The sequence below is a fragment of the Gopherus flavomarginatus genome, chromosome 12 (assembly GCF_025201925.1).
Source record: "Gopherus flavomarginatus isolate rGopFla2 chromosome 12, rGopFla2.mat.asm, whole genome shotgun sequence".
Classification (NCBI taxonomy): domain Eukaryota; kingdom Metazoa; phylum Chordata; order Testudines; family Testudinidae; genus Gopherus; species Gopherus flavomarginatus.
Window position 1 is genome coordinate 51,633,021 of NC_066628.1, and position 22,404 is coordinate 51,655,424.

Genomic DNA, 22,404 nt, shown 5'->3' on the forward strand with positions numbered 1-22,404 from the left:
ATTTTCATGCTGTGCATCGGTGTAAGATTTTAATGATGTCATATTGGACCAGTCTGGGTGACTTCAATATATAAAAATGAAGAGGGGAAAAAACTAATCAATTCAATATAAGACTCCTGTTTGCTTACTGTATGGTTATATCATATGTGACATTTACTCCTGTCTCTGCTGATGCTCTAGTTTTGATTTTGATGTTTCAGTTTGTTTTGGCATCTGCTGTATCATTCCTGTGCTGTAACTTTTTAATTTCCTTGTTAGGTATTAGAACTGCACTTAATTTGTTTTTTAAATGCATTTCTGCATTGGAAGCATTCAACATGAAGTGGGAAGAGTATCAAGAAAGTCTGTGGAGGGTTGAGTCCTCCAGATTTTTCTGTTTGTTTATTTTCCCTCCTTCCCATCCCCCTCTTCTGCCAAGTGCACAAGTCTTCAGAAGTTGGATTTGGAGATGGGATGTACCATACATTTGCCTCTTGCTAGTTTGTCTCCATGGCCTTGCTGAACAGCAATATCATGGCTGTTGGCAAACACGATGGGTGAGCCTCACACAAAATAATTGCAAAAATCTCTCTCTGTATGTCAGGTATATGAAGGATGCTTGATTGGCTTTTTTAATTTATGTCTTCTGTTCTCAGCTCCATTCTCTGCCCTTCCTTCCTAGCTCCAGTCTCCTCCTCCATGCAAGCAATTCAAAATATTTAAAAAAATAAAAAGTTTACATTATAGTTATTTTCAAATCTTTGCTTGATAAGTATTAAAAATAAGGAGTATCTAACTTGCTGCCATAATTTAAGGCTTTTGGGTGGGGTTTTTGTTTAGGTTTTTTTGGAGCAATATGTTTTTTTGCTGGAATCTGAAGTCTGAGACCTTCTTGTGCTGGAAACACATGAAAGTTGTTGAATAATGACAAGCAGACTGTGCATGTCTCTGATGCTTTGTATAATTCATATGTGGACATTCAGTCTTTGGACAATAAACAGTATTCTAAAAAATTAGATGATTTTCCTCTTATTGAATTCACTACACATCTATAGTGCTGTAAAAATAAGTAATAAGCAGACGGGCACACCAATCCGCTGGTGCATATGAAACAGCCTGTGGGGTGAGCGTGTAATCCACTCCCCCTTGGGGGGCATATGGCATGGACATTCCCCCCGCTTCCCTCAGATCTGTAGGTCTGCTGGTAAAGTTTCTTATTACAGAAGCTGTTCCACTGCATCAGCCTTCTTCATATAAAGCAATTCTGGGAAACTGCAGCCATGGGAGAGAATGGCCCCAGTCTCGCTTTTATTATAATCGCCATGTTTGAGAAAACCATCCCTAACCTCTACGCTCAGCTCCTGCTTGCTCCAAGCGTGGCTAGGGGCTGGCCTGGTAACGCTGCTCCCAAAGCAAGTACTGCTACCCCAGTACTACTAATTGTATGGCTTTAGCCGTGGCAGAATTCAAGTTTTATTTTTATAATGTCAGTGGATAAGATCAGTGTTTTATTGCTAAGCTTGCCCCCTCTTTGTATTGATTTAAAGGTTCACAGTTGCAGGAAATGATGCAGGGGAGAGGGTCAGACAATAATGCCAGCAGACCAGTGGATTTCAACATTTCTTCCTTTGTGGACCCCTAAAAATGTAAAATGGAGGCGCAGACCCCTTTGGAGATCTGCCATAATCTGCAGATCCCCATGGGACACTGGAGCACAGGTTGGAAACCACTGCAGTAGACTCAGATACAAAACAGTTAAAGCTTCATAACCATTAAATCACATTGCATGTGAAAATACACAGTCAGTATCCTTAAATCAAACTCCAGTGAGTTCTCAAGCAGCACTTTTCTTAGTTTGCCAATTTGAAAATTTCAGTTGTTAGCAAGTTAGTTCCCCTCCCCTGCCCATTGCTTTGTGTCTGCAGTGAAATCAACATGTGCCCACACTTACGGATAAAAACAGACTCTTTCCAATCCTGTTTGTATGACAGCTGAGACTGGGACACCCCCCCCCCCCCAACACAGAGTAAAAGACACTCCCGCCACAAAGGGGTTGTCTATTTAGACTACAAGACAGACAAAGGAGGGGGAGGGAAAATAGGTGCAGAGAGATGTGGTAAGTCACCCAGGGTTGCTTATTTCCCAAGTTCACAATCTAAGATTACTGATTTTGCTAAACATACTTTATAGAATGGGTTTAAGTAACGTTGGTGCTTTTTTACTGTATTGAAGCTGGATACACCTGTTGCAAGCAGCAGCAAATCTGTCAGCAGCGCTCTTCAGAAGAAGACACTTTGACAACTTTTCCCTCAATAGCCTCACAGAACTACAAACAGAAACTTACCATGGCCATTGAGTTCACAAAGCTACTTCAATTCCACCAGTTTATTTTTGGGTTGTACTTCTTTTAGAAAGGCTTTGAATTTACCATGTGTCACTGATCCAGAGAGAAAAGTGTACAGTTTCTCCAGAATAGTGGGGGGGAGTCAGTACCTTTGTTTCCTCTGCATACCTCAACAATAACTAAATTGAGCCTGTGATTGAAACAGTCAGCATCCATCTTCCTGTAAAAGAGATTGCACACCATAAATCTGGGCAATACAGTTCTGGATTTCAGTGCCACACCGTGATGTGTTCTTCAAGTACTGAAGGAGAGACTTTGCATCAAGTGAGTCAGCAGGCTCGAAAGCAAGAAATCTTTTATTTACGCAAAGCAGGCAGTCATGTGATAAGAGGGAAGGTCCTCTCATGGATCAGTAGCTGGTTAAAAAACAGGAAACAAAGGGTAGGAATAAAAATGGTCATTTTTTCAGACTGGAGAGAGATAAATAGTGGTGTCCTCCAGGGGTCTGTACTGGGACCAGTGCTGTTCCACATATTCATAAAGCAGGCTGCGAAGAGTTACAAAGGGATCTCATTAAACTGGGTGACTGGGTGTCACGGAGTGTGGGGGAGTCCGGTCCTGCACCCCTCTTCCTAGGACCCACAGTGACTTTTAGCCAGCCAGTAAAACAGAAGGTTTATTGGACAACAGGAACACAGGTTACAGCAGAGCTTGCAGGCACGGTCAGGACCCCTCCACCGAGTCCTTCTGGGCTTTCAGGGTGCTTGGATCCTAGCTAGGAAACCCTGAATTCCGCCCACCCAGCCCCCAGCCCAAACTCAAACTGCTTCCCTCCTGCCACTCCCTTCCTTTGTCCTCCTTCCTGGGCAAAGGTGTTGACCTTTCCCCTCCCTTACCTAGCTCAGGTTACCGGCTCCGGTATCGTCCATCCCCTAAAGTCCTCCCCTGCTCTCCCACTCCCCACACAGACAGCCCCTACTCCATCACACTGGGCAAGAAAAGGCAGATGAAATTCAATGTTGATAAATGCAACGTAATACACATTTCAAAACATAATCCCTGCTGGTAATAGGTCACTTTAACTGATCACGCTTGTTAGAGTGTGTATGGTAACACCCATTGTTTCATGTTCTCTGTGTATATATAGACCTTCCTACTGTATTTTTCCACTGTGTGCATCTGATGAAGTGAGGGGTAGCCCAGGAAAGCTTATGTTCAAATAAATCTGTTAGGCTCTAAGGTGCCACAAGGACTCCTGTTCTTTTTGCAGCTACGGATTAACACGGCTGCTACTCTGAAACCTGTCAGAATCCCAACTATACACACAAAACAATGAGGTCTGAATTAGCTGTTACCACTCAAGAACCAGGTCTTGGAGTCACTGAACACAGCCATGCAAGGCGCTGTGGCAGTCAGAAAAGCGAACAGACTGTTGACATCATTAGGAAAGGGCTGGACAAGCGAGAACATAGCCTAACCCCACGCGTGCAGGACGCCCCGCGGAAGAGTGGTGGGAGGCGGGCACTGCAGAGCCGGGCAGGAACAGCTCCCACGTGCCGTGTGTGAAATGCACTGGGGGGGCTCCGCGTGGCGAAGAGTCGAGCCCCGGGCCCGCAGAACGGGCTGCCGCAGCCCGCCAGGGGCGCGCCCATTCCCCGCAGGCGGCGGGGCCGGCGGAACTCCCTGCCACGGGCCGCGGCGCGAAGGTCGGGCTGTAGCCGCGGGCGCTGAGACCCGCGGGCATCCTCCCGCTGGGGGCGGGGCTTCAGCGTCACGCGCAGTGGGAGGAGGTTCCGCCCCAGCGTGGCCCCGCCCCTTAAGGGGGAGTGGCGCGCGAGAGGGGATTTGTGTCGGCGGTTCGCAGGCGCCTCCCCTTTAAGGCGCAGACACGTGTGCGGCCGGGCCGGGGAGGCCCGGATGGTGCGTGAGGCCGGAGCAGGTAGCGGGGCCGCGCGGGGCGGGATCCGGGCCGGGCCGGGCCGGGGCTCGGGGGCGCCTGGCTGAAGCCGCCCCGGCCGGGCGGGGGGATCCTGCGGGCCGCGGCCCTGCCCCTCGGGGGCTCCGGGGCTCCGCCCGGCCGGGGCGCTGCGGGGCACCAGGGCTGCCAGGCCCCGCCCGGGGGCACACAGCTCTCCAGCCGCGCGCTCCGCTGGGTGAGCCCGTTCTGCGCGCCCAGCCCAGCGTCAGCCGGGGAGGGCACCGGGCACCGCCCGGCTCCCCCCACCGCCCCTTCCCGGCCTGGGCGCCCGGCAGCCAGGGCAGAAGTTCCCGCGAGGGCTGGCGGAGGCGCGTGTGTGACACCGCACTGCAGGGACTGACCCTGGAGCTGCTCGGCCTCCGCCCCAGCCAGCCAGGGCTGTGCACGGGGGGCGCTCAGAGGGACGGGGGTTATGCTTCAGTGCCGGCTGGGACTAGAATGGCCAATGTTTTAAAGCAGACACCTGGCTGGGGACCCTTGGGTCCCACGGCTGGCGGGGGGGGGGCGGACACCCTTGGGTCCCACGGCTGGCGGGGGGGGGGGCGGACACCCTTGGGTCCCACGGCTGGCGGGGGGGGGGGCGGACACCCTTGGGTCCCACGGCTGGCGGGGGGGGGGCGGACACCCTTGGGTCCCACGGCTGGCGGGGGGGGACACCCTTGGGTCCCACGGCTGGCGGGGGGAGGGCAGGTGGTACTGGTGGACCTTGGGCCCCGTGGTGGGGGCTCTGCACTGCCCTGCCCTGCAGGAGCACAAACTCATTTCCCTCTTGTGCAGTCTGTCCCCGCGGGGTGCTTACTCCTGGGTGAGGAGGAGGGAGTACCCGGCATCACTTGTCTGAGTGAAGGGGTGCTACTGGCTGCTCGTACATGCCTCGTGGCACAAAGGGAACGGACTCTGACGTGTGTGGTCTGGGAGCAGGGTGAGGAGTGCCCTGGCCAGGGGCGGCTCCAGGCACCAGCATGCCAAGCGCGTGCTCGGGGTGGCAAGCCAAAGGGGGGCGCTCTGCCGGTAGCCGCAAGGGCGGCAGGTAGGTTGCCTTCAGCAGCTTGCCTGCGGAGCGTCTGCCGGGCCCACAGGGTGGGGGACCTCCCGCAGGCAAGCTGCTGAAGACAGCCCGCCTGCCGTGCTTGGGGCAGCAAAATACCTAGAGCCGCCCCTGGCCCTGGTGCTCATGCGACAAATGACACATTTGCTTGCTGTTCCTGATTATTTAAATCCTGCAATCCTAGAGCCTATGTGCCATTTCTGGGCAGGCTGAGGAGATCCTTCCCAGAGCCAGCCCAGCAGATGCCCCTGATCAGGAGACGAAACTAATTCCCACTGCCAGGGGCTGCAATCTGACAGTCTCTGAAGGTGGCTCTAACTGCTGTGCTGAGAGCTCTCGGGTTGCTTTGGGTGGTGGGCAGGCCAGGGTTACAGCACTGTCGAAACCACATGCCTGGAAAGGTCTCTGGGCCTGGTAATTGCTGTGAGATCTGTGGCAGTTCCCGACTGGCCACCCTGCCCGTCAGTCTCCCTTCCAACTCTCCTCTGCAGAGAGACGCTTCCCCGGTTAGTGAGCTGAGCCCACTCCCCCACAGTGATGCACCATGCCGATAGTGGACAAGCTGAAGGAGGCTTTCAGGCCAGGCCGGAAGGACTCCACTGACGATGGTGAGCTGAGCAAGCTCCTGGCATCTTCTGCCAAGAAGATCCTGCTGCAGAAGATTGAGTTTGAGCCGGCTAGCAAGAGCTTCTCCTACCAGCTGGAGACCCTGAAGGGCAAGTACGTTCTGCTGAACCCCAAGACAGAGAATGCCAGTCGCCAGAAGAGCTCTAATGAGGCCCAGATCAGGAAGCAGGGTAAGTAGAGGGCTCTGGGGTTGGGAGCTGCTTCTCTTACCAGTGTTTGAATCTGCTGAGATCTCGTCCCTTGAATGTCTGGGCTCTCCTACGCTACAGAGGCTCCACTAACATCACTGTGCCTCTGCAGCTCTGTCAATGTAGCAGCATTGTGTAGCTGCTTCCTGCAGCGCTGGAAGAGGTTTTCTATTGCTGGAATTAATCCACCCTTCCGAGAGGCGGGAACCAGGCTGATAGAAGAATTCTTCTATCGATTTAGCTGCGGTCTATGCCGGGGGCATTCAGGGTGTCCCGTTTTCACATGCCTGAGGGCCGCACCTCGGTCAGTCTGACTTCTCTGTGTCGACCAGGGCTCCGTCTCCTTTCTCAGTGACTCCTCTCTCTCTCGCAGGGAGTGACCATGCTTTGGGAGGCTCTGGGGACGGCGTCCCAGCTCCCCAGAAAGTTCTCTTCCCCATGGACCGCCTGTCCATGAAATGGGACCGGATGTACAGGGTTGGAGCAGGACTCCACAACCTGGGCAACACCTGCTTCCTGAACTCCACAGTGCAATGCCTGACATACACGCCGCCGCTGGCAAACTACCTGCTGTCCAAGGAGCACAGCCGCAGCTGTGAGTGGGGGAAGGGCCAGCTGGCGCGGGGGCTCGGTAGGGCTGAGCTGAGTGTCCCCGTGGTGCTCAGCGGCTAGTGCTGAAGCTGAGGGTTCTCAGGCATTTGCCAGGTGAATCTCCTTGCGCAGTGACCTCTGGTACCTACATTGGAAAGTGCTGATTGAGGAGGGAGGCTTGTGTGTGAATTCCCCAAGGCCAGAAGGGACCTGGTGTGAGCTCCTGCATGACACAGGCCAGACACCATCACTGAGCCGTTCCTGCATGTAGCCCAATCACTGAGCTGCTCTTCCTGGGGGGGGTGTATAACTGACCTGCCTCTGCTTTATCCAGTTACTTTCTTGTATTGTGCCCACTGCTGTGGTCTCTGGGCACTTTTCTTTCATTTCCCATCGGTCTGTTCCCCCTCTTCCCTGGCATGTGCTGTTCTGCCATCCACTCCTCTCTGGGAAGATCCCCTGTCCCTGCCAGGCTCTTCCTTGGTTCCAGCGGCATTGCCAGATCTCAGTATGGAGAGACTGATGGTCTGGGAGAAACAGCAGGGAAGGAGGAGCACCAGTGCCATGTGATCTGCCGGTGTTGTGGAGAGCAGGCCTTAGCAGCAGTCCCTATTCCCATCTCTGCGGGCCATGGAGTGACTGCAGGCACCCCGGCAGAAGAGGGGGAGAGTGCAGGCTGAACAGGATAGTGCTTTGGGAGGGTGCTATGTATGGATTGTTGGGAAGGGACCACACCGCCCAGGTGGAGGGGGCCATTGCTATGAGCCTCTACACTGCAAGAAGCAGCTGGTCTGAAGAGATGCCCTGGTGATGGTCACTTTTTAATGTGGATGGAGGGGTCTTGATGGCTCTGAAGGTATGTTCTCACTGCAGAGTTAGCCTGGCTGTTCCTCAGACACCTGTCCCCACACACAAACCTCTGACCCAAGTGCTTAGCCCCAGACACCCCAGCTAGCCCAGGTGCAATCGGCTAGAGCCGGAGAGCTGCGTGGTAACTGGCTCACTCTACCAGAAGGACACAAGCCAAGTTGAGTGCTCATGGGCCTCCAGTATCTTCCCCATGTTTCTGGCCAGAGAGACAAGTTCTCCCACAACTCACTGGGGAAGACTCCTAGCACGGTTCTGCATAGTGGAGCAGAAAACTCATGGCTATGCCGCCAGAAGTCCTTGGGCCTCATACGGGTGAGCGTGGTGCCAGTAACTTGGGTGGGGCTTTGCAGTGTGGCAGCTCACACCCAGTTTAGGGTAACCCAGCTGCTTAGGTGTATGTGCCAGTCACCTGAGTTAACGCTGTGATGAAAACAGAAGGCTGGCAGCCCCTGTCTTTGGTATAATGGCCTCCATCGTGAATGCTGGCCACCCAAACGCTGCCCACTTGCCCATGGGGGCTCTGTGGCTCTGCAGATCAGGCTGGAAACCTGTGACTAGGGCATGGCACCCCGGGCTCTGCCTGTAAGAGGAGTGGGTGCTGTGCAGGTTGAATTGGAGAGAGCAGTGTGGCTCCTGCAGCGAGATCTGTGCCTAACCCCCTTTCTCTCCTCCCCACCCTGCTGCAGGTCACCAAGGAGGCTTTTGCATGATGTGCATTATGCAGAATCACATGATACAAGCTTTTGCCAACAGCGGCAATGCAATCAAGCCAGTGTCCTTCATCAGAGATCTCAAAAGTAAGGAAACGAGCCCTCCCTTCTGCTCCGGGCAGCGAGGGGTCTCCCTTCTTTTCTCCCGGTACTGCTGGGAGAGGCAACGAGTGCACTTGGGAGGCTTTCTCTGCTTGAGCCCAAGGCCTGAATCTCCCGCTGTCTCCTTGCAGGGACTCACTAAAGCAACATGGCCGTGTACTGGACATGTGGGTCACTAGCCCAGCCCCGTGACTGAGTCCTTGGCTGGGGTGCGCCTTCCTCCTCAGCCCTGGGGACAGAACTAGGCACCTGGCTCTTAAACTGGACTGATGGTCTGGCCTCCAAGTGGCAGCGTTCCTGTTTGAAGGAGGGGATCTTTTCGCTGTCCCTGGCCAGTGCTCAGGGGCCAAGGGCTAAGCAGCTGGCTGACTCGTTTCTCTCTCCCCCCTCCTGCAGAGATCGCTCGGCATTTCCGCTTTGGCAGCCAGGAGGATGCACACGAGTTTCTGCGCTACACCATCGATGCCATGCAGAAGGCCTGCCTAAACGGCTACACCAAGTAGGTGGTGCCTGTGCAGAGCCCCAGATTTACCCCTTTACCCCTGGACTGAAGGAGGGAACTGCCCCCTTAGCCAGACAATGAAAGAGAGAGCAGGAGCCGCGGGGGACTGTCTGGGGCAAGCACAGTGCAACATGGGGCATGTTGTGCTGCAGGTGGCGCAGCTGCACCTGGCCGGTGGGGAGCAGCGTGCCGGCCCCCGGCCCCTCCATGCCTTGCAGCACCAGGATCCAACCTGCTCCTCCCCGTGCGCCTTGGAACTTGGCAGCTCCACAGCCTGCTTGCCACTGCCTCCTTCCTTGTTCAGTGGGCACAGCCATGGCAGGTGTCCCCTGGCATGCTGGGGGCAGGTTGTGGGTGTGGCGAGAGAATCCTGGCACACTCACTGAGCTGAGGCCTGGGCCTGGCTTGAGACCCTGGCCCTAGCCCTGACATGCCCCCCGCCCATTCTCCTGGAGGTAAGTCTCCCCGCCGTTTTCACCAGCACCACACAGCTGACTTCACCACACGCTGATCGTCCTGTAACAGCGAAAGGTGCATCTGCAGGCCCCAAGGCTGGCATCCTGGGACGGGGCAGAGGGTGCCGCCCTCTCGAGGTGCCTGTCCCCGTGCTATCCACTGAAGTCGAGTGGTGCATCGAGCTGCGTCATGCTTGGGGGAAGCCCCGTGGGCAGGTGGCTAAGGGCTGTGATGTAGGCCTGTCCTATGCCATTCTGAGGGGACTGGATGTGGTCCTTGCATCCCCAGCACCTTGTTGCACTAACAGAGGTGTCTGAGCTGTCCCTGCTGTTGCTGAATCCAGCAGACTCTGCTGCCTGGGTAGCCAGGCCTCCCAGCCAGGAGCAGGGCTGGAGCCTGCTTGGGGGGCTGCAGCCTGGGAGGTCTGGCTCAGAGGGAAGGGGGCATAGGGGAGGGGACTGTGCGAGACCAGCTGCTTGTCTCGTAGGTTGGATCGTCAGACTCAGGCTACAACTCTGGTTCATCAGATCTTTGGCGGTTATCTGCGGTCCCGTGGTGAGTGCAGGTTGTGAGGCACCTTGTCCTGGGCCCAGACAGACCTGAGCCTCCCTGGCAGCTTCCTCTCAGGGGCCCACTTGATTCCCTTGGGACCCCAGCCCACGGTGGGGTTATATTGCATGTTCTTTCCCCCGGCTGCTGGTCCCTTGGCATGTGGAGCCTGAGCTGCCAGCGGCGAGCACAGAAAGCTCCTGGTCGGGCTGGCTCTGAGGGCTCCCTGACCCCCAGCGAGGGTGCAGATGTGTCCGCAGCACTGCCTGGTTCAACTCCACCCACTCTGCTTCCAGCACTGCACAGACGCTGCTGCTGCTGCTTCAGTTGGGTGGAGGGGAGTTAGCAGAGAGCCTGGGCTCTGCTGTCCTGCTGCTTCCTCCCCAGGCCCAGATCCAGGGAGGGGAGCCGTCCCTCAGGGCTGTGTGGCAGTACCAGCTCTAGGTGCCAGTTGTTCCTGGGTTCCGCCCTCTGGTGCGCTTTGCTCATTGCTCTCTGCTTCCCTTGCAGTGAAGTGTTCGGTGTGCAAGAGCGTCTCGGATACCTACGACCCCTACCTGGACGTGGCTTTGGAGATCCGGGTACGGGCACACTCGCCGGTGGGGTGGGTCCAGGGCACATGCAGGCCTGGATAGAGGTGGAGCCACGGTCAGTGAGGCTCCTCGTGGGGGACAAGTCGGCCCAGCATTGAGGAATAGTGCCGGGGTGCAGCTCCCCCTGTAGCTGTGCAGTCTGCCTGCTGTTCTGGGCCTGGGCCGAGAGCACCAGGCACCCTGAATTCTGACCGTGGGCCAGTGGTAGGATGCAGTCCCATGGCAACCCCCACACCAACCTCCTCCTGGGAGGTGAGGTCATGTTGCCCCTGGACTGCCAGTTAGCGCCTGTGCAGGCAGGCCCCTTGCATGCTGGGGAGCACTCAGCCCGAGTGGCTGTGGGGTGGCAGGCTCACACTGTCTGCCCTTGGGCCCATACTAGTGCCCCAGGGGGTCTGCTAGCTGCAGTGCCCTGTGGTGCTGGTGGGCAGCCATGCCTCGGGGTGCCTGGACTCTGCCCTCTGACTCCCCCTTGTCGTTGCAGCAAGCCGCAAACATTGTGCGCGCGCTGGAGCTGTTTGTGAGGCCGGACGTGCTGACCGGGGAGAACGCCTACATGTGTGCCAAGTGAGTCGTCTCCCCCGCGGGGGCTGCTGGCTCGGGGGAGCGAGCTCCTGGAGGCTGTTCTGCAGCGTGGCACGGCAGTCTCTCTCCTCTGCCTGGTTGGGCCGGGCTCCTGATGCCAGCCCAGACTGAGCTCAGATCCAGTGTGGAGCCTGGCTGGGCAGCACCATGTGCAGCAGCAGGGCTCCAGGCACATCAGTTCACTCCTCCTGTTCCTTGACTCTGGGAGGGATCCCAGCCCTCTCCTTGCTGAGTGAAGGGATGCCCTGCCTCGGGGCAGTGCTGACACTGGGCCCTGCCGGGGTGGCTGGCACAGGAGCGGAGGCTGGGGGCAGGAGCGGTGTGACGGCATCAGCTCATCCCTCTCTTCTGTGCAGATGCAAGAGGAAGGTGCCAGCCACTAAGCGCTTCACCATCCACCGTGCCTCCAACGTCCTCACGCTGTCCCTCAAGCGCTTCGCCAACTTCAGCGGAGGTAAAATCACCAAGGTGGGTGTCTGCGCGGGGATGTCCCTGGGGAGCAGGGCTGGCATGTGGCGTAGTGCCTGAGCTCTGCCCCTGCACTTCAGTTCTGGCCTGCGCCCTTCCAGAGGCCCTCCGACCCCTTGGGCGTGCCCCCCTCTTGCATTGTGGGGTGGCTGTGCCATGCAGGTGACTTGTGTAACGGATCTCGGGTAGCTGATGCTGGCGGCCCCCTCCCGCCAAGGGGACGGGAGATCTGCCTCCTGAGCCGGGCAAGCCCCGGGGCCAGGTTCCCTGATGCCGGTCTCTCCTTGCAGGACGTGGGATACCCCGAGTTCCTGAACATTCGTCCCTACATGTCTCAGAGCAATGGCGACCCGGTCATGTACGGCTTGTATGCGGTGCTGGTGCATTCGGGGTACAGCTGCCATGCGGGTCACTACTACTGTTACGTGAAGGTGAGGCCCTTCCCAGGGGAGTCGCTCCTGGGCAGGGAGTGGGACCCTGAGTTGTGCGTCCTAGGGGCCCAACGGTGGTGCTGGGTGGCCCTGCTGGATGGTGGGTGCTGTATCACCTCAGCTCTCTGCTGCTGTCTGGGCAGCCTGCAGTGCTCTGTCTCTAGCTGTGTCCCCGCCTCCGAGATGCTGGGGGGGTTCCCTGTTCTGCCCTGGCGCCAGCGAGTGGTTTCTGAGAGGCAGCGCTGAGGAGCACTGCCTTAGACCTGCCAGGGGAGGGATCCCTGGCACCCCCCCAGATGCTCCAGTCTGTCTTGTCTCTGAGCGGGGTCTCTGCTACTGTCTGTTGCACACTCCTCCCCCAGGCCAGTAACGGGCAGTGGTACCAGATGAACGACTCCCTCGTCCACTCCAGCAACATCAAGGTCGTCCTCAACCAGCAGGCCTACGTGCTGTTCTACTTAAGGTACGCAAGTCGCCGTCAGCGGCAGGCAGCTCTGCCCCGTCCCTTGGGCTGCCTCGTCCCTTGGGCTGCCTCCTCTGCAAAGTGCTGCTTCCCTGGGAGGGCTAGAGTCATGCGCCTAGCAGGGATGGTTCAGCAGCTCCAGCTGGGCTGGCACGTGGCTGCTGGCCTGTCCCCAGGGCACCTTCAGGCCTTGGCTGGGAGTGAGGGCTCTAGCTGTGGTTCTATGATGACTCCCGATGGATGGGTGGCCCTGCACCAAGCCCCTCTCCACCACGGCATCTGTTTCCTCAGCATGTCCCCTGGCTCCTCTGACTCCACGTATTTCTCTGTCCTTGGCCAGAATCCCAAGCTCTAGGAAGAGCCCTGAGGGGCCTATTGCTAAGACTGCCTCTGCCCTGCCTGGCCGAGCCAACATGATCTCTGACCAGATCAAGAAAACCGTAGCCAACGGGCTGCTCTCCTCGCCGCTGCCTGGCAAGGTAAGTGTCCAGGCCTTGTGCCAGAGACTCCCAAAGCACGGGGCTGCAGCTGTCCCTGCTGCTGAGTGGGAGAGGGCTCTGACTCGCTGCCTTAGGGCCTGGGATTCTGCAGGCATGCAGGGATGTTCGGTGCCTGGGTGAAGCTATTTGAGTGAGCGGCACGTGCTCCTCCGAGGTTCCTTGCTGCTGCTAGCAGAACATGTCTTGGCAGGTGACAGAGGGCAGTGTGGGTTCTGCACAGCCCAGAACATGCTGTGACGGGTTAGGACCCCTCTGTCTAGGAGGCAACCGGATGTACTGGGGTTTCACTGAGCCTCTCCTTTTCCACCAGCCTGGATTCCCTCTCCCTGTTTTGCTGAATTAGGCTCTCCGGCCTCTTGCCGCGCACAGACAGGTAGGGCCACACCCAGCTGCAGATAGACTGAAGTCAGCGCTGTGTGAGAGGACTTGCCCAGAACTCACGTGCGCACCTCTTTTGGGAGATAAACCCAACCTAATACTGTCTTGCGCTGTGCAGATCTTTCTATATAGTGCAAACTCGTAAAATGTGCCCCCTCCCTCAATGTGGAGAGAGATGTACACGACTTCTTCCCCTCCGCGTATGAATTGCAGAAACTGGGTTATGTTATAAGTTTATTGTCTACAAAAGGTAAATGTTAAGTGCCTATAAGGGATAGCAAACTGATCCAAGCAGTTTGTCTTAGTAAATAAACAAAAACTGCAAACTGATTTTCATACACAGGCTAAAGTTCCTTCAAGCCTGGGACCATCACTTCCCACAGTTCAGTCTTTGTCCCTCAGGTGTTTCCAGGTGTGGTGTTGCAGGGAGAGTGAGGTCCCCCCATGATGTCATTTTTCCTCCTTTTATATCATCACCCCACTTGGTGGAAAGCTCCTTTGCTGTGACCTGGGTCAGACAGTTCCCCTTGTGCAGTGCTATCTCGGAGAGGTTTCTGTCGCACACAGTTCCTGGGGTAATCCCTGCGCTCGTGTGCATTTCCTCAGTGAGCCAGTAACATCGTTTGGCCTTGTCACTGTTGTACTTGAAAGGCTGCTTGGGGGTGTTTTCAGCCTCAGGACGTGTTTCAGTAACGCACACGTAGCCAAACGTCCTAACTTCACACACGACGATATCTTGTTAGATGGTGTGCATTGTCACTGTCTAGCAGATCAAGACTTGGAATGATACCTCACAAAACGCTGTGTATAAGACGTACCCTAATTACATGACAATGATCGATATTGGGTGCCAAGGTGTAAGACGCCTTCTCGCCTGGGATGGGGGCTAGGGCTGGCCGTACCCTGCAGCCAGCTGTGCTCCGGAGCAGGACTGAGTTCGCGGCTCCCTGAATCACCCCCTAACTCAACTCCTCTGCTTTGCCTAGAGACCAGACGGGACGCCTGGGAAGAGGCTCCAGGGAGCGGAGGAGGCTGGGACCCCTGTGGCCTGGGGTGTGTTTAGGGCCGGGCCCAAGCTGCAGAATGGGACCGCTCAGGCCAAGCCCCTTGCTGGGTTTCCCTCACCCAGACTGGGTGCCAGAGCCATGCATGTGGCAGCTGCGCTCTCTGATGAGCTGGCCAGGAGGCCCAGGAAGCCACTTGCTGTGTCCCAGGGCTTCTGTGACACCAGTGAAGCGAGCAGAGCCAAAGCCGAGGTCCCCAAGCAGAGCTCCTGGGAGAGCACGGAGTCTCTGTCACCCACCTCGCCCAAGCACCTGGTGGAGCCAGCTGCACCCAGCCAAGAGCCCAGGAGCAGCGGGGAGGGCACTGAGCCACGGAGGAAGGACTCCAGCAGCAGCAGCTCTTCCAGCCCAGCACACTTGGCCAAGGGACCCCTGCGGACTAAGAGTGGAGCCAACAGCTTCTGCGCCTCTCGGGACACGGAGTACGGCCCAGCCTCATCTGCGGAGCAGGAGGCCAAGCCGCCTGGCTCAGAGGACCCCCAAGTGGCGAAATTAAAATCCCTGCTGCTGACGGGTGCCGCCCTGGATCTGAGCAGCACCATGTCGCCCCCTCCTGCCAAGAAGCTGGCCCTTTCTGCTAAGAAGGTGGGTCTGAGGTTGTACCCTTGAGAGCCACGCAAGTCATGTCCGCTCTCTGTGCGTATGAGGCCTGGCCACAGTGCCCAGCTATTGCTCTGGGTGCAGGAAAGCCCCTCACCACCAGCCTGGGTGGGGCCTGTCTGGGCCTTGGGCTTATTGGGCAGCCTGGAGGGCACAATGTCACTTACCCACCTTTCCCCAGAGCTACCGGATCCGCACGTGACAGGCTCTCGCCCTGGGCAAGGAACGGAAGGGAGCAGTTCCTGGGTGGGCTGTCAGTCCCAGGTGACTTACCATGACATTGCCCTGCTGTGGGGGGCCTCTTCAGCCCTCCCGAGGGACCACCCAGACCAGGCCCACTGCCAGTCCTGCCTCCCAGGCTGGTTGGAGCTGGTGCTGCCATGGGAGGATGCTGCAGCTGGGAGCATGTGGGAACCCCTCCCTCTGCAGGGCCAGGCTCCCCCCGGGTCTCTGTTCCAGTGCTGGGGCTAGGGTTTCGGTTTACATTTCCGTCCTTCCTTGCTTCCTTTGTGTTTCTAACTGAGAACACTCTTCTGATTCTTCTCCTCCCATCCCCGCTCCTCCTTGTCTGTGTCCATCTTCCTCCCCCTCTCTGGGCTCCCGTTTTGTTTTCCCCTCTTGGCTCATGGAAACCTCTCCAGACCACCAAGTTTTTATTTATGTCGATAACTGCAGGGCAGCACCCCGCGGAGGGCGAGCGGAAGTGACCGCCATGCGCCGCCCCGCCCAGCCTTTGCTGACAACTCCTCCCCCACGAGCACCACTCACCCTTCCTCCACCTCTCCCTGGCCTCCCGACAAGTCCAGGTAAGCCGCGCAGATGCCCCAGCAGCTCGCTCGGCCTCACTCCCCCTGTGCTGAGCGGGATCCTTCGGCTGCAAGGCAGCGCAGCACCTCTGACACGCAGTGCTGGGTGTGCTCACTAACCCCTCCTGCCCGGCCCGGGCCTGGGTGCATGGACCAGAGTGCGTCTGGCCGGTGCAGGCTTTGCCCTTGTCTAGGAGCCTGGGGAAGCAGGTGCCCAGAGGCTGGGCAGGAGTCAGTGTCTGGGGGCCATACGTGGCTGGGCTATGGGCTGTTATGCATCTCTGCCAGAGCCACAGGGATCCTGTGTGTGCTGGGCAGCATGGCAGCTGCTCCCCTTCCCCAGAGGCCTGGGCCCTCCTGCCGCACCAACTGTGCTGTACCTGCCTTGCCGGGCACTCCAGGGCCTGTGAAATGTTCAGTCTGCTGTCAGCAGCTGGCTGGCCGCCCTGGCATTCTGCTTGTGCCCCACGTTCACGTGACGTGATGTGTCTGCCACCAACTGCCTCTTCCCTGCCAGGGTACCAACCTCCTCTGCCACCTGCCTGCTGAGCTGCTGGCCTGCCAAGGCAGGGGCCTCTCTGTGAGTGCTCACAGCTGAGGGCTGAGAATGGGGTGGGGGGGCTGCCCTCTGGACAGGCCCCTGGACCATGTTACCGCATCTCTCTCTCTTCCCCCCCCCCCCAGGGTGCTCTCATCTACTCCCAAATCACCACTTCCTCGGAAGCCTGCCTGCAGCCTCAGCCCAAACTCTCCGCTCCTGGCCAGCAGCCAGCCCACCCACCCTTCACACTCAGGCAGGGAGCAGGGGGCCAGCCAGGCCCTGGCCGGCTCCTCCAAAAAGAGACGACGAAAGCGGCATCTTGAGGTGGTCCCCCAGGGCCTGGGCCCAGCAGGTGCTAGTGGCGAGAGGGCTGGGCTCATCAGCCCCTCCCGGAAGAGACGGTACCTGGAGGAGGGTGAGAGTGAGGAAGCTGCAGCCAGGAAGAGAGAGGGGCTGGGCAGTGGGGATCTGGAGTGGGAGCGCAGGCACCGAGGCTCAGGCTCCAGCTGCCATGTGGGCACTGGGCCCATCACTCCCCGGAAGAGGAGGAGGAAGAGAATGCGGCAGCTGGAGGAAGATCGCAGCCCTGGCACATCTCCCTTGGGCAGGTGAGGGGGCGGGGGGCGGGAGCCTGGGCCTGGCGGCTCAGCGCCATGGGGAGTAAAGGTCCTGTGCTGGCTGTCTTGCTGGGTGAGGGGCTGGGCCCCTGAGCCCTGTATCTCTGCAATGAACCCAGCCCAGGCCCTGGACCACTGAAGTCAGTTGCCCCCTTCCCTGCCCCTTGGCTTTGCTGCCCTCCTGGCTCTGCCTGGCAGGAGATCCCTGTGTGCAGCCGCTAGCCTATGGCGGGAGCTCTGACTTTAGGGGCTCCTGGACCCTCTGGAGCGATCAGGTGTGGCTCCAGTGCAGGGCAGGCCACAGACGCTGGGCAGGCTCTGGGCCTGGAGTGAGGCTGCTGAATGACGATGACTCCTGCCGCCAGTCTGACCCTGGGTCTAAATTCACAGCAGCTGCTCCGGGAAGGGCGAGGCTGCGACCCTGGCATCTGGGGCAGGAGAGCTCCGCAGGGAGAAGCAGCAGCAAGGTTTGGAGGTGGAGGATGGCGAGAGCGAGCATCGGAAGTGCAAGCGGAGGGAGAGCCCAGGCAGCCCCGCTTCCAAGGCCGGCCCTGAGCAGGCAGCTGTGAATGGGCTCCACACCAGAGCCAGCACTCCAGGTACTGCTGCTGCACAGGTGTGTGCTGTGCTGGGCGTGTGCTCTCCTAGCCGGTGCCTGGTTCATAGCAGCATCTTTGGCAGACTGGGGGTGGGGCAGGGGCAGCTGGCTGCTCTCCCTCTACCTCCAGAAAAACCATCCCTCCTGCCCCACAGGCCACAGTTCTAGGCCACTGATCACACCCAGAAACTCCTCCTGCTGGCACGGCTGCTAGGCTCTCGTTGGCTGTGTCCTGTGCTCGTCACTGGGGAGATGACATTGCCCCTTCCCTCTAGGCTGTCGGATGTGACTTCCTTCAGGGAGGGGAAGGCTACTGCCCCTGTGCCTGGCTGATGGACGTGGATGTCTCCAGGGGGCCTGGCTCTGCCTGTAAGATGAAGAGTTCCCCTCTGCCAGCTGTGAGGCCAGGCCAGGGCCCTGCGGAGCCCACGCTGGCTGGGCTGGCTTAGTGCTCCAGCCATGGAATGGCCCCTTCAGGACACAAATTCTGCAGTGTAGCTCGAGGTGAGCTGTCTGATGCTCACCCCTACCTGGTCTCCGCAGTGCCAGTGTGCATCTGGGACAGCCAGGTCAGAGACGGCTCCATGCGGGACACTGGGACAGCGTGGCAGAGCAAGGAGGAGGCCAGCGTGGTGCAGGAGCTGCTCAGGAATTCCTTGGATAAAGCGTATGGGAAGCAAGGTAACATCCCGGCACTAGGCTGCCGTCCTGGTGGCTGTGCACAGGTGCTCCCCCCTGCACAGAGTGCACCGGGTCGAGGCTGCAGGATAATGGTACGGCCCCGCTTGGCGTTGCAAAGAGGCTGGTCCATGCAGCCGGAGGTGGGGCAGGGGATGTATCTTGCACTGAGGCCTGGAAAGCCGTCCAGGTGGCCACAGGCCCCAGGAGGGGCTGGTGGGTCGAGCAGCCTGGCACTGTGCATTAGTGCAGCCTGCAGTCGCTGATGGGCAACTCTGCTTAGCAGTGCTGACGTGGGAGGGTGAGATCTCGGCCATTAGCCAGGATGCCGTTCGGGACATGGCGTGGGCCCGGCGCGCGAGAGTCACCGACGACTGGGACGAGGACTTCGACAGTGGCAAGGTGAGCTGAGTGCTGGCGGTAGTGGAGCATTATGACTCGTTGTTGGGGCCCTGATCCTGTTGGAGGAGGGAACAATTGGACTTGGTCTTGGGAACTGATCCCTTCCTTGGGCTTCTGCCTCCTGTCCTGGCATGCTCCGTGTGTGTGGGGGGTGTATGGGGCTTTCTTGCCAGGTCTGATGGAGGCCCCTTCCCTTCACTCTGCCGTGGGCTCTGCTCTCATTCAGGTGAAGAAGAGTAAAAAGTTCAAGCGGGAACGGAGGAGACACTTCAACGCCTTCCAGAAACTGCAGAGCAGGCGTAACTTCTGGTCCGTGACTCACCCAGCCAAGGTGGCCAGCCTGAGCTACCGGCTCTGAGACAGGCCTTGCGGTTCAGTCCTGGCATTCGTGGGCCTGGTGGAAGAGTGGCTGCACCCTGCGGTGCTGAAGTCGACTCGTCCCCTCCCAGCTGTCCCCAGAGCCAGGCTGGGGGCCGTGGTGTGTGACAGGTTGGGGTGGCTGTCCTTGGTTCTGCTGGTGTTCAGCCTCCTGTGCAGGGTGGGAGCAGAACAGGAACAGGAGGAGTGGGGCCCTATGGAACAGGGGCTGGTTCTTGGACATTGGGGAAGGTTGAAACTTGCGGGGGCTGCTGCTGCTGGAGTTTAGCCAACCTGGCTGGTTCACATGCTTTGTTGCCCTCGTACCGCCATGGCTGGTGCGAAGGAGCATCATGGGGGCACTGATGCCTCCCCCCAGCAGGTAGCTGAGGAAGGGCCGCTTAGGGCATGTCCCATAGCCAAGGCTGGGATGCAAAGCATACCCTGCTCCTGATTGCCACAGCCTCTGGGTGACTCCTCCAGGCCCCCGCTCCTGGCACTGGGACTGCCCAGCAGCCTGCCTTGTGCCCAGCCATGCTCCTCCCTTCCCTGGAGCCTTGTGACTGTGCTGCTGTCACACGCTGCCTACTGGGGCAGCCATTCCCCTGCTGCACTCGCCCCAGGACTGCAGCGTGGTGCTGGGATTGCGTCCAGCCCAGTGCTTCTGGGCAGAGAAGTGCCTCTCAGTGGCGCTTTGTCGCTGCTGCCTGGTCTCTGCTGCTGCTCCATGCCGAGGCCTCTCCAGTTAAGTGCACATGTGGCTGCTGGGTTGGGGCTGGCTGCCGGCACTGCTCTGCCTTGCAAACGCGATCGCTGCTCATGGGGCTCTGAAGTGCTGCCTATGGCAGTTTTCTGTTAATGCTTCCCCCTGTACTGCCGATCTCCTCCCCACCCTTCCATCCACAGGAGCTGCTTCTGCCTGGGTCCCTGGGCGGAGGGAGTGATGGGCTCAAACAGACCTCCTCCAGCCCAACCCAACTGTTCTCGTGGGTGAGCATCACCCCCGTCCAGCTTGGCCTCCTGTCCTGGGTTCCCCCTGTCTAGCTGGGGACATGGCTGCTGCCAAAGTGGGAGAAGGAGGCTGTCCCCTGCCACAGCTTGGTCCAGCTGTGTGCATCCCTGCACAGAGAACAGCTGCTCGCCCCTAGCACACCTGCCTTGACTTCACTCTGTTTGGCTTCCCCCGGTAGTGCCTTGGTGCATCTCACTGAGGGAGCGCTCCCTGCTTTCTGGGGAGGGGATGCTGCTGGGCCAGGAGCAGATGAGATGGGGTCTGCTAGGCTAATGGCTGTTGTGGGGGCCGTGGGACGATTTCCTGCTTCAGTGGAGAGGCTGCCTCCACCCATCTGCTGCTGCGTGTCCATGTCTGCCTGGTATCTCTTAACTGTGTTCCTTGCATCGCTGCCCCTTGGCCAAACCCCCTGCTGTGCAATTCCCAGGAAAATAATGTTCTCCAAGTCTTCCACTGGCAGGGCCCTGCTATCCCCCCTTCTCCCTGGGAGCTGTCCTGCATTATCTTCTAAATACCCATTAACCTTTTGCACCCCCGTTAGCCAGACAGGCCAGGTGAAGGGGTTAATGGCTGCAAATCATTTCATTATCTCAGATGTGTACATATATCAAAGCCTGTTTAATGGCTGTTACAGCTAGGATTTGCATTTATTTAAATTTTCAACTTAGTCAAGGGGAGAAAAGCCAGCGTGAGACTCTGTCCCCACCCCAGGGGAGATTTCCCTCCTACAGTGGGGATTATTCTGACATCTGTACAGTTTGCTGATTGACAGTTCCATAATCTCAATGTATATGTGTGTAGATACCCGGAGCTGATCTGTACATGGTTGTATTTTGCACCTCCTGCTGGGGACAATGCAGTAGCCTCAGCTATTGCCAAGATCATGGTGCAATAAAGTAACCCGTTTTTGAGTCCTGGCTGTGTCCAGTTTGTGTCACTGCTGAAGAGCCATCCCTGACCTTGCCTGTGGCAGGCGATGCGGCAGCTGTAAGTAGCTTGATGCCTTGGTTGTGGGGAGTTTGGCTGTCTTTAGCAGTGCAGGTAAGGAGGCAGCCTGGGGGATGGTGGAGAAGGACCAGTCTCTGGCTGGGGAGAGAGAAGAGCCTAGGAAGTAGAAGATTCATGCATCTGCCTGGGGAGACCTGTCTCTGCTAAAGAGATTCTGTTCTAGCCTCAGAAGGCTTCTGTGCATCTCTGATCCCAGAACAGCTGCTAGCGCATGCTTTGGGGCTCAAGGAAATAGCTCCCTGTTGTGGGGCTGGGGGCTGTGCACACCCACTCACCCTGTGCAGAAGGGAGAGCAGCTGTTGGAGGGGTTGGTGTTACACTGCACGAAGCCCCACTCTTTAAAACCTTAGCTGATTGCCTTTAACCTCTGGATCCAAATGGGCTCTCAGCAGCAGCCAGTAGCCTGCCTTGCCCAGGAGCACTGTGCACCTAGGGATAAACCAGGTCTGTGGCCATGTCGGTTCAGAGATTGGTGGGGGGAAACTGTTATGCAGACAGAACTACACAGGATCGTTTTAGGGGACAAGACAAAGATGCCACATTTATTATAACAATTTGATTTATGACCAATAACTAATACCCCCCACACACACACACACACCAGATGTTCTGCAGCTGTTGTACAGTTACCAGTCCTGAACATAGCTTTAGTCTGTGGCTTGATTTAACAGCTTGGGTTCGTAGCTTGTGGCGGCTAGCTGGCCAGGAAAGCCGGGCACAAGGAAGGGCTGAGTCTGCCCTCCCATGTTGGCAGCAGAACGTTACCCTCCAAAGTCTTCCATCTCACCCATCCTTTTTGTAGGCTTTAGTTTGAATCCAGAGTCTATAGGTCTTGCTGTGTCACGCTGCCTCTGGGTTTTGTGACTGATCACCCAGTCAATTGTAGGTGTGACTTTCAGCCTGGGACCTGGCTTTGATCTTCCTCCTATTGTACCTTTGTTCTTTTCTTTTTAGGGTGGACTCTTCTTACTTTTGTTAGGGCTGTTGTCTGCATCTTCAGCTGTTTGTGTTTGAACTTTATTTCATCAGGACAGGCTGGTGCTGGAGGTTGATTCCATCATCCATACATGCCTCATTCCCACATCTAACCTAAACTAAGAAGATTACAGCAGGGTTTGCAAAAATGAAGGTTGGAGGAAGCTTTTACAAAACAGAGTGAGCGTTTTAAAATGGAGTTTGAATTACAATATGGCCAACACTGAACAGAAGTTACAATGTAGGCACGTGTAATGAATGGTGAACAGAATTTACAGTACTGAAACAGTGCAAGTCTCAGTGATTTAAGCAGGAATGGGATTGATAGTGAAACTTAAAAGGGTAATTGGCTGAACAGCTATAACTGGTTTATGAATGAATGTT

General features: G+C 57.5%; 1 protein-coding gene across 5 annotated transcripts; it reads left to right on the forward strand.

The window, feature by feature from the left end:
- Positions 1 to 4,157: 4,157 nt before the first annotated feature.
- Positions 4,158 to 20,948, forward strand: USP36 (ubiquitin specific peptidase 36). 5 transcript variants are annotated; one of them, XM_050919916.1, is made up of 19 exons: positions 4,158 to 4,243; positions 5,841 to 6,146; positions 6,538 to 6,759; positions 8,312 to 8,422; positions 8,834 to 8,936; positions 9,883 to 9,950; positions 10,455 to 10,525; positions 11,022 to 11,104; positions 11,479 to 11,590; positions 11,881 to 12,021; positions 12,384 to 12,484; positions 12,825 to 12,963; positions 14,349 to 15,011; positions 15,702 to 15,832; positions 16,517 to 16,981; positions 17,381 to 17,589; positions 18,132 to 18,269; positions 18,553 to 18,668; positions 18,895 to 20,948. In XM_050919916.1, exons 2-19 carry the CDS (start codon positions 5,894 to 5,896, stop codon positions 19,024 to 19,026), a joined length of 3,258 nt encoding a protein of 1,085 aa, XP_050775873.1. In that variant the 5' UTR covers positions 4,158 to 4,243; positions 5,841 to 5,893; the 3' UTR covers positions 19,027 to 20,948. The 5 variants fall into 5 exon arrangements, with proteins under 5 accessions (XP_050775873.1, XP_050775872.1, XP_050775875.1 ...); XM_050919915.1 differs by having other exon boundaries at positions 4,202 to 4,262; XM_050919918.1 differs by having other exon boundaries at positions 4,221 to 4,243; positions 5,885 to 6,146.
- Positions 20,949 to 22,404: the final 1,456 nt, after the last annotated feature.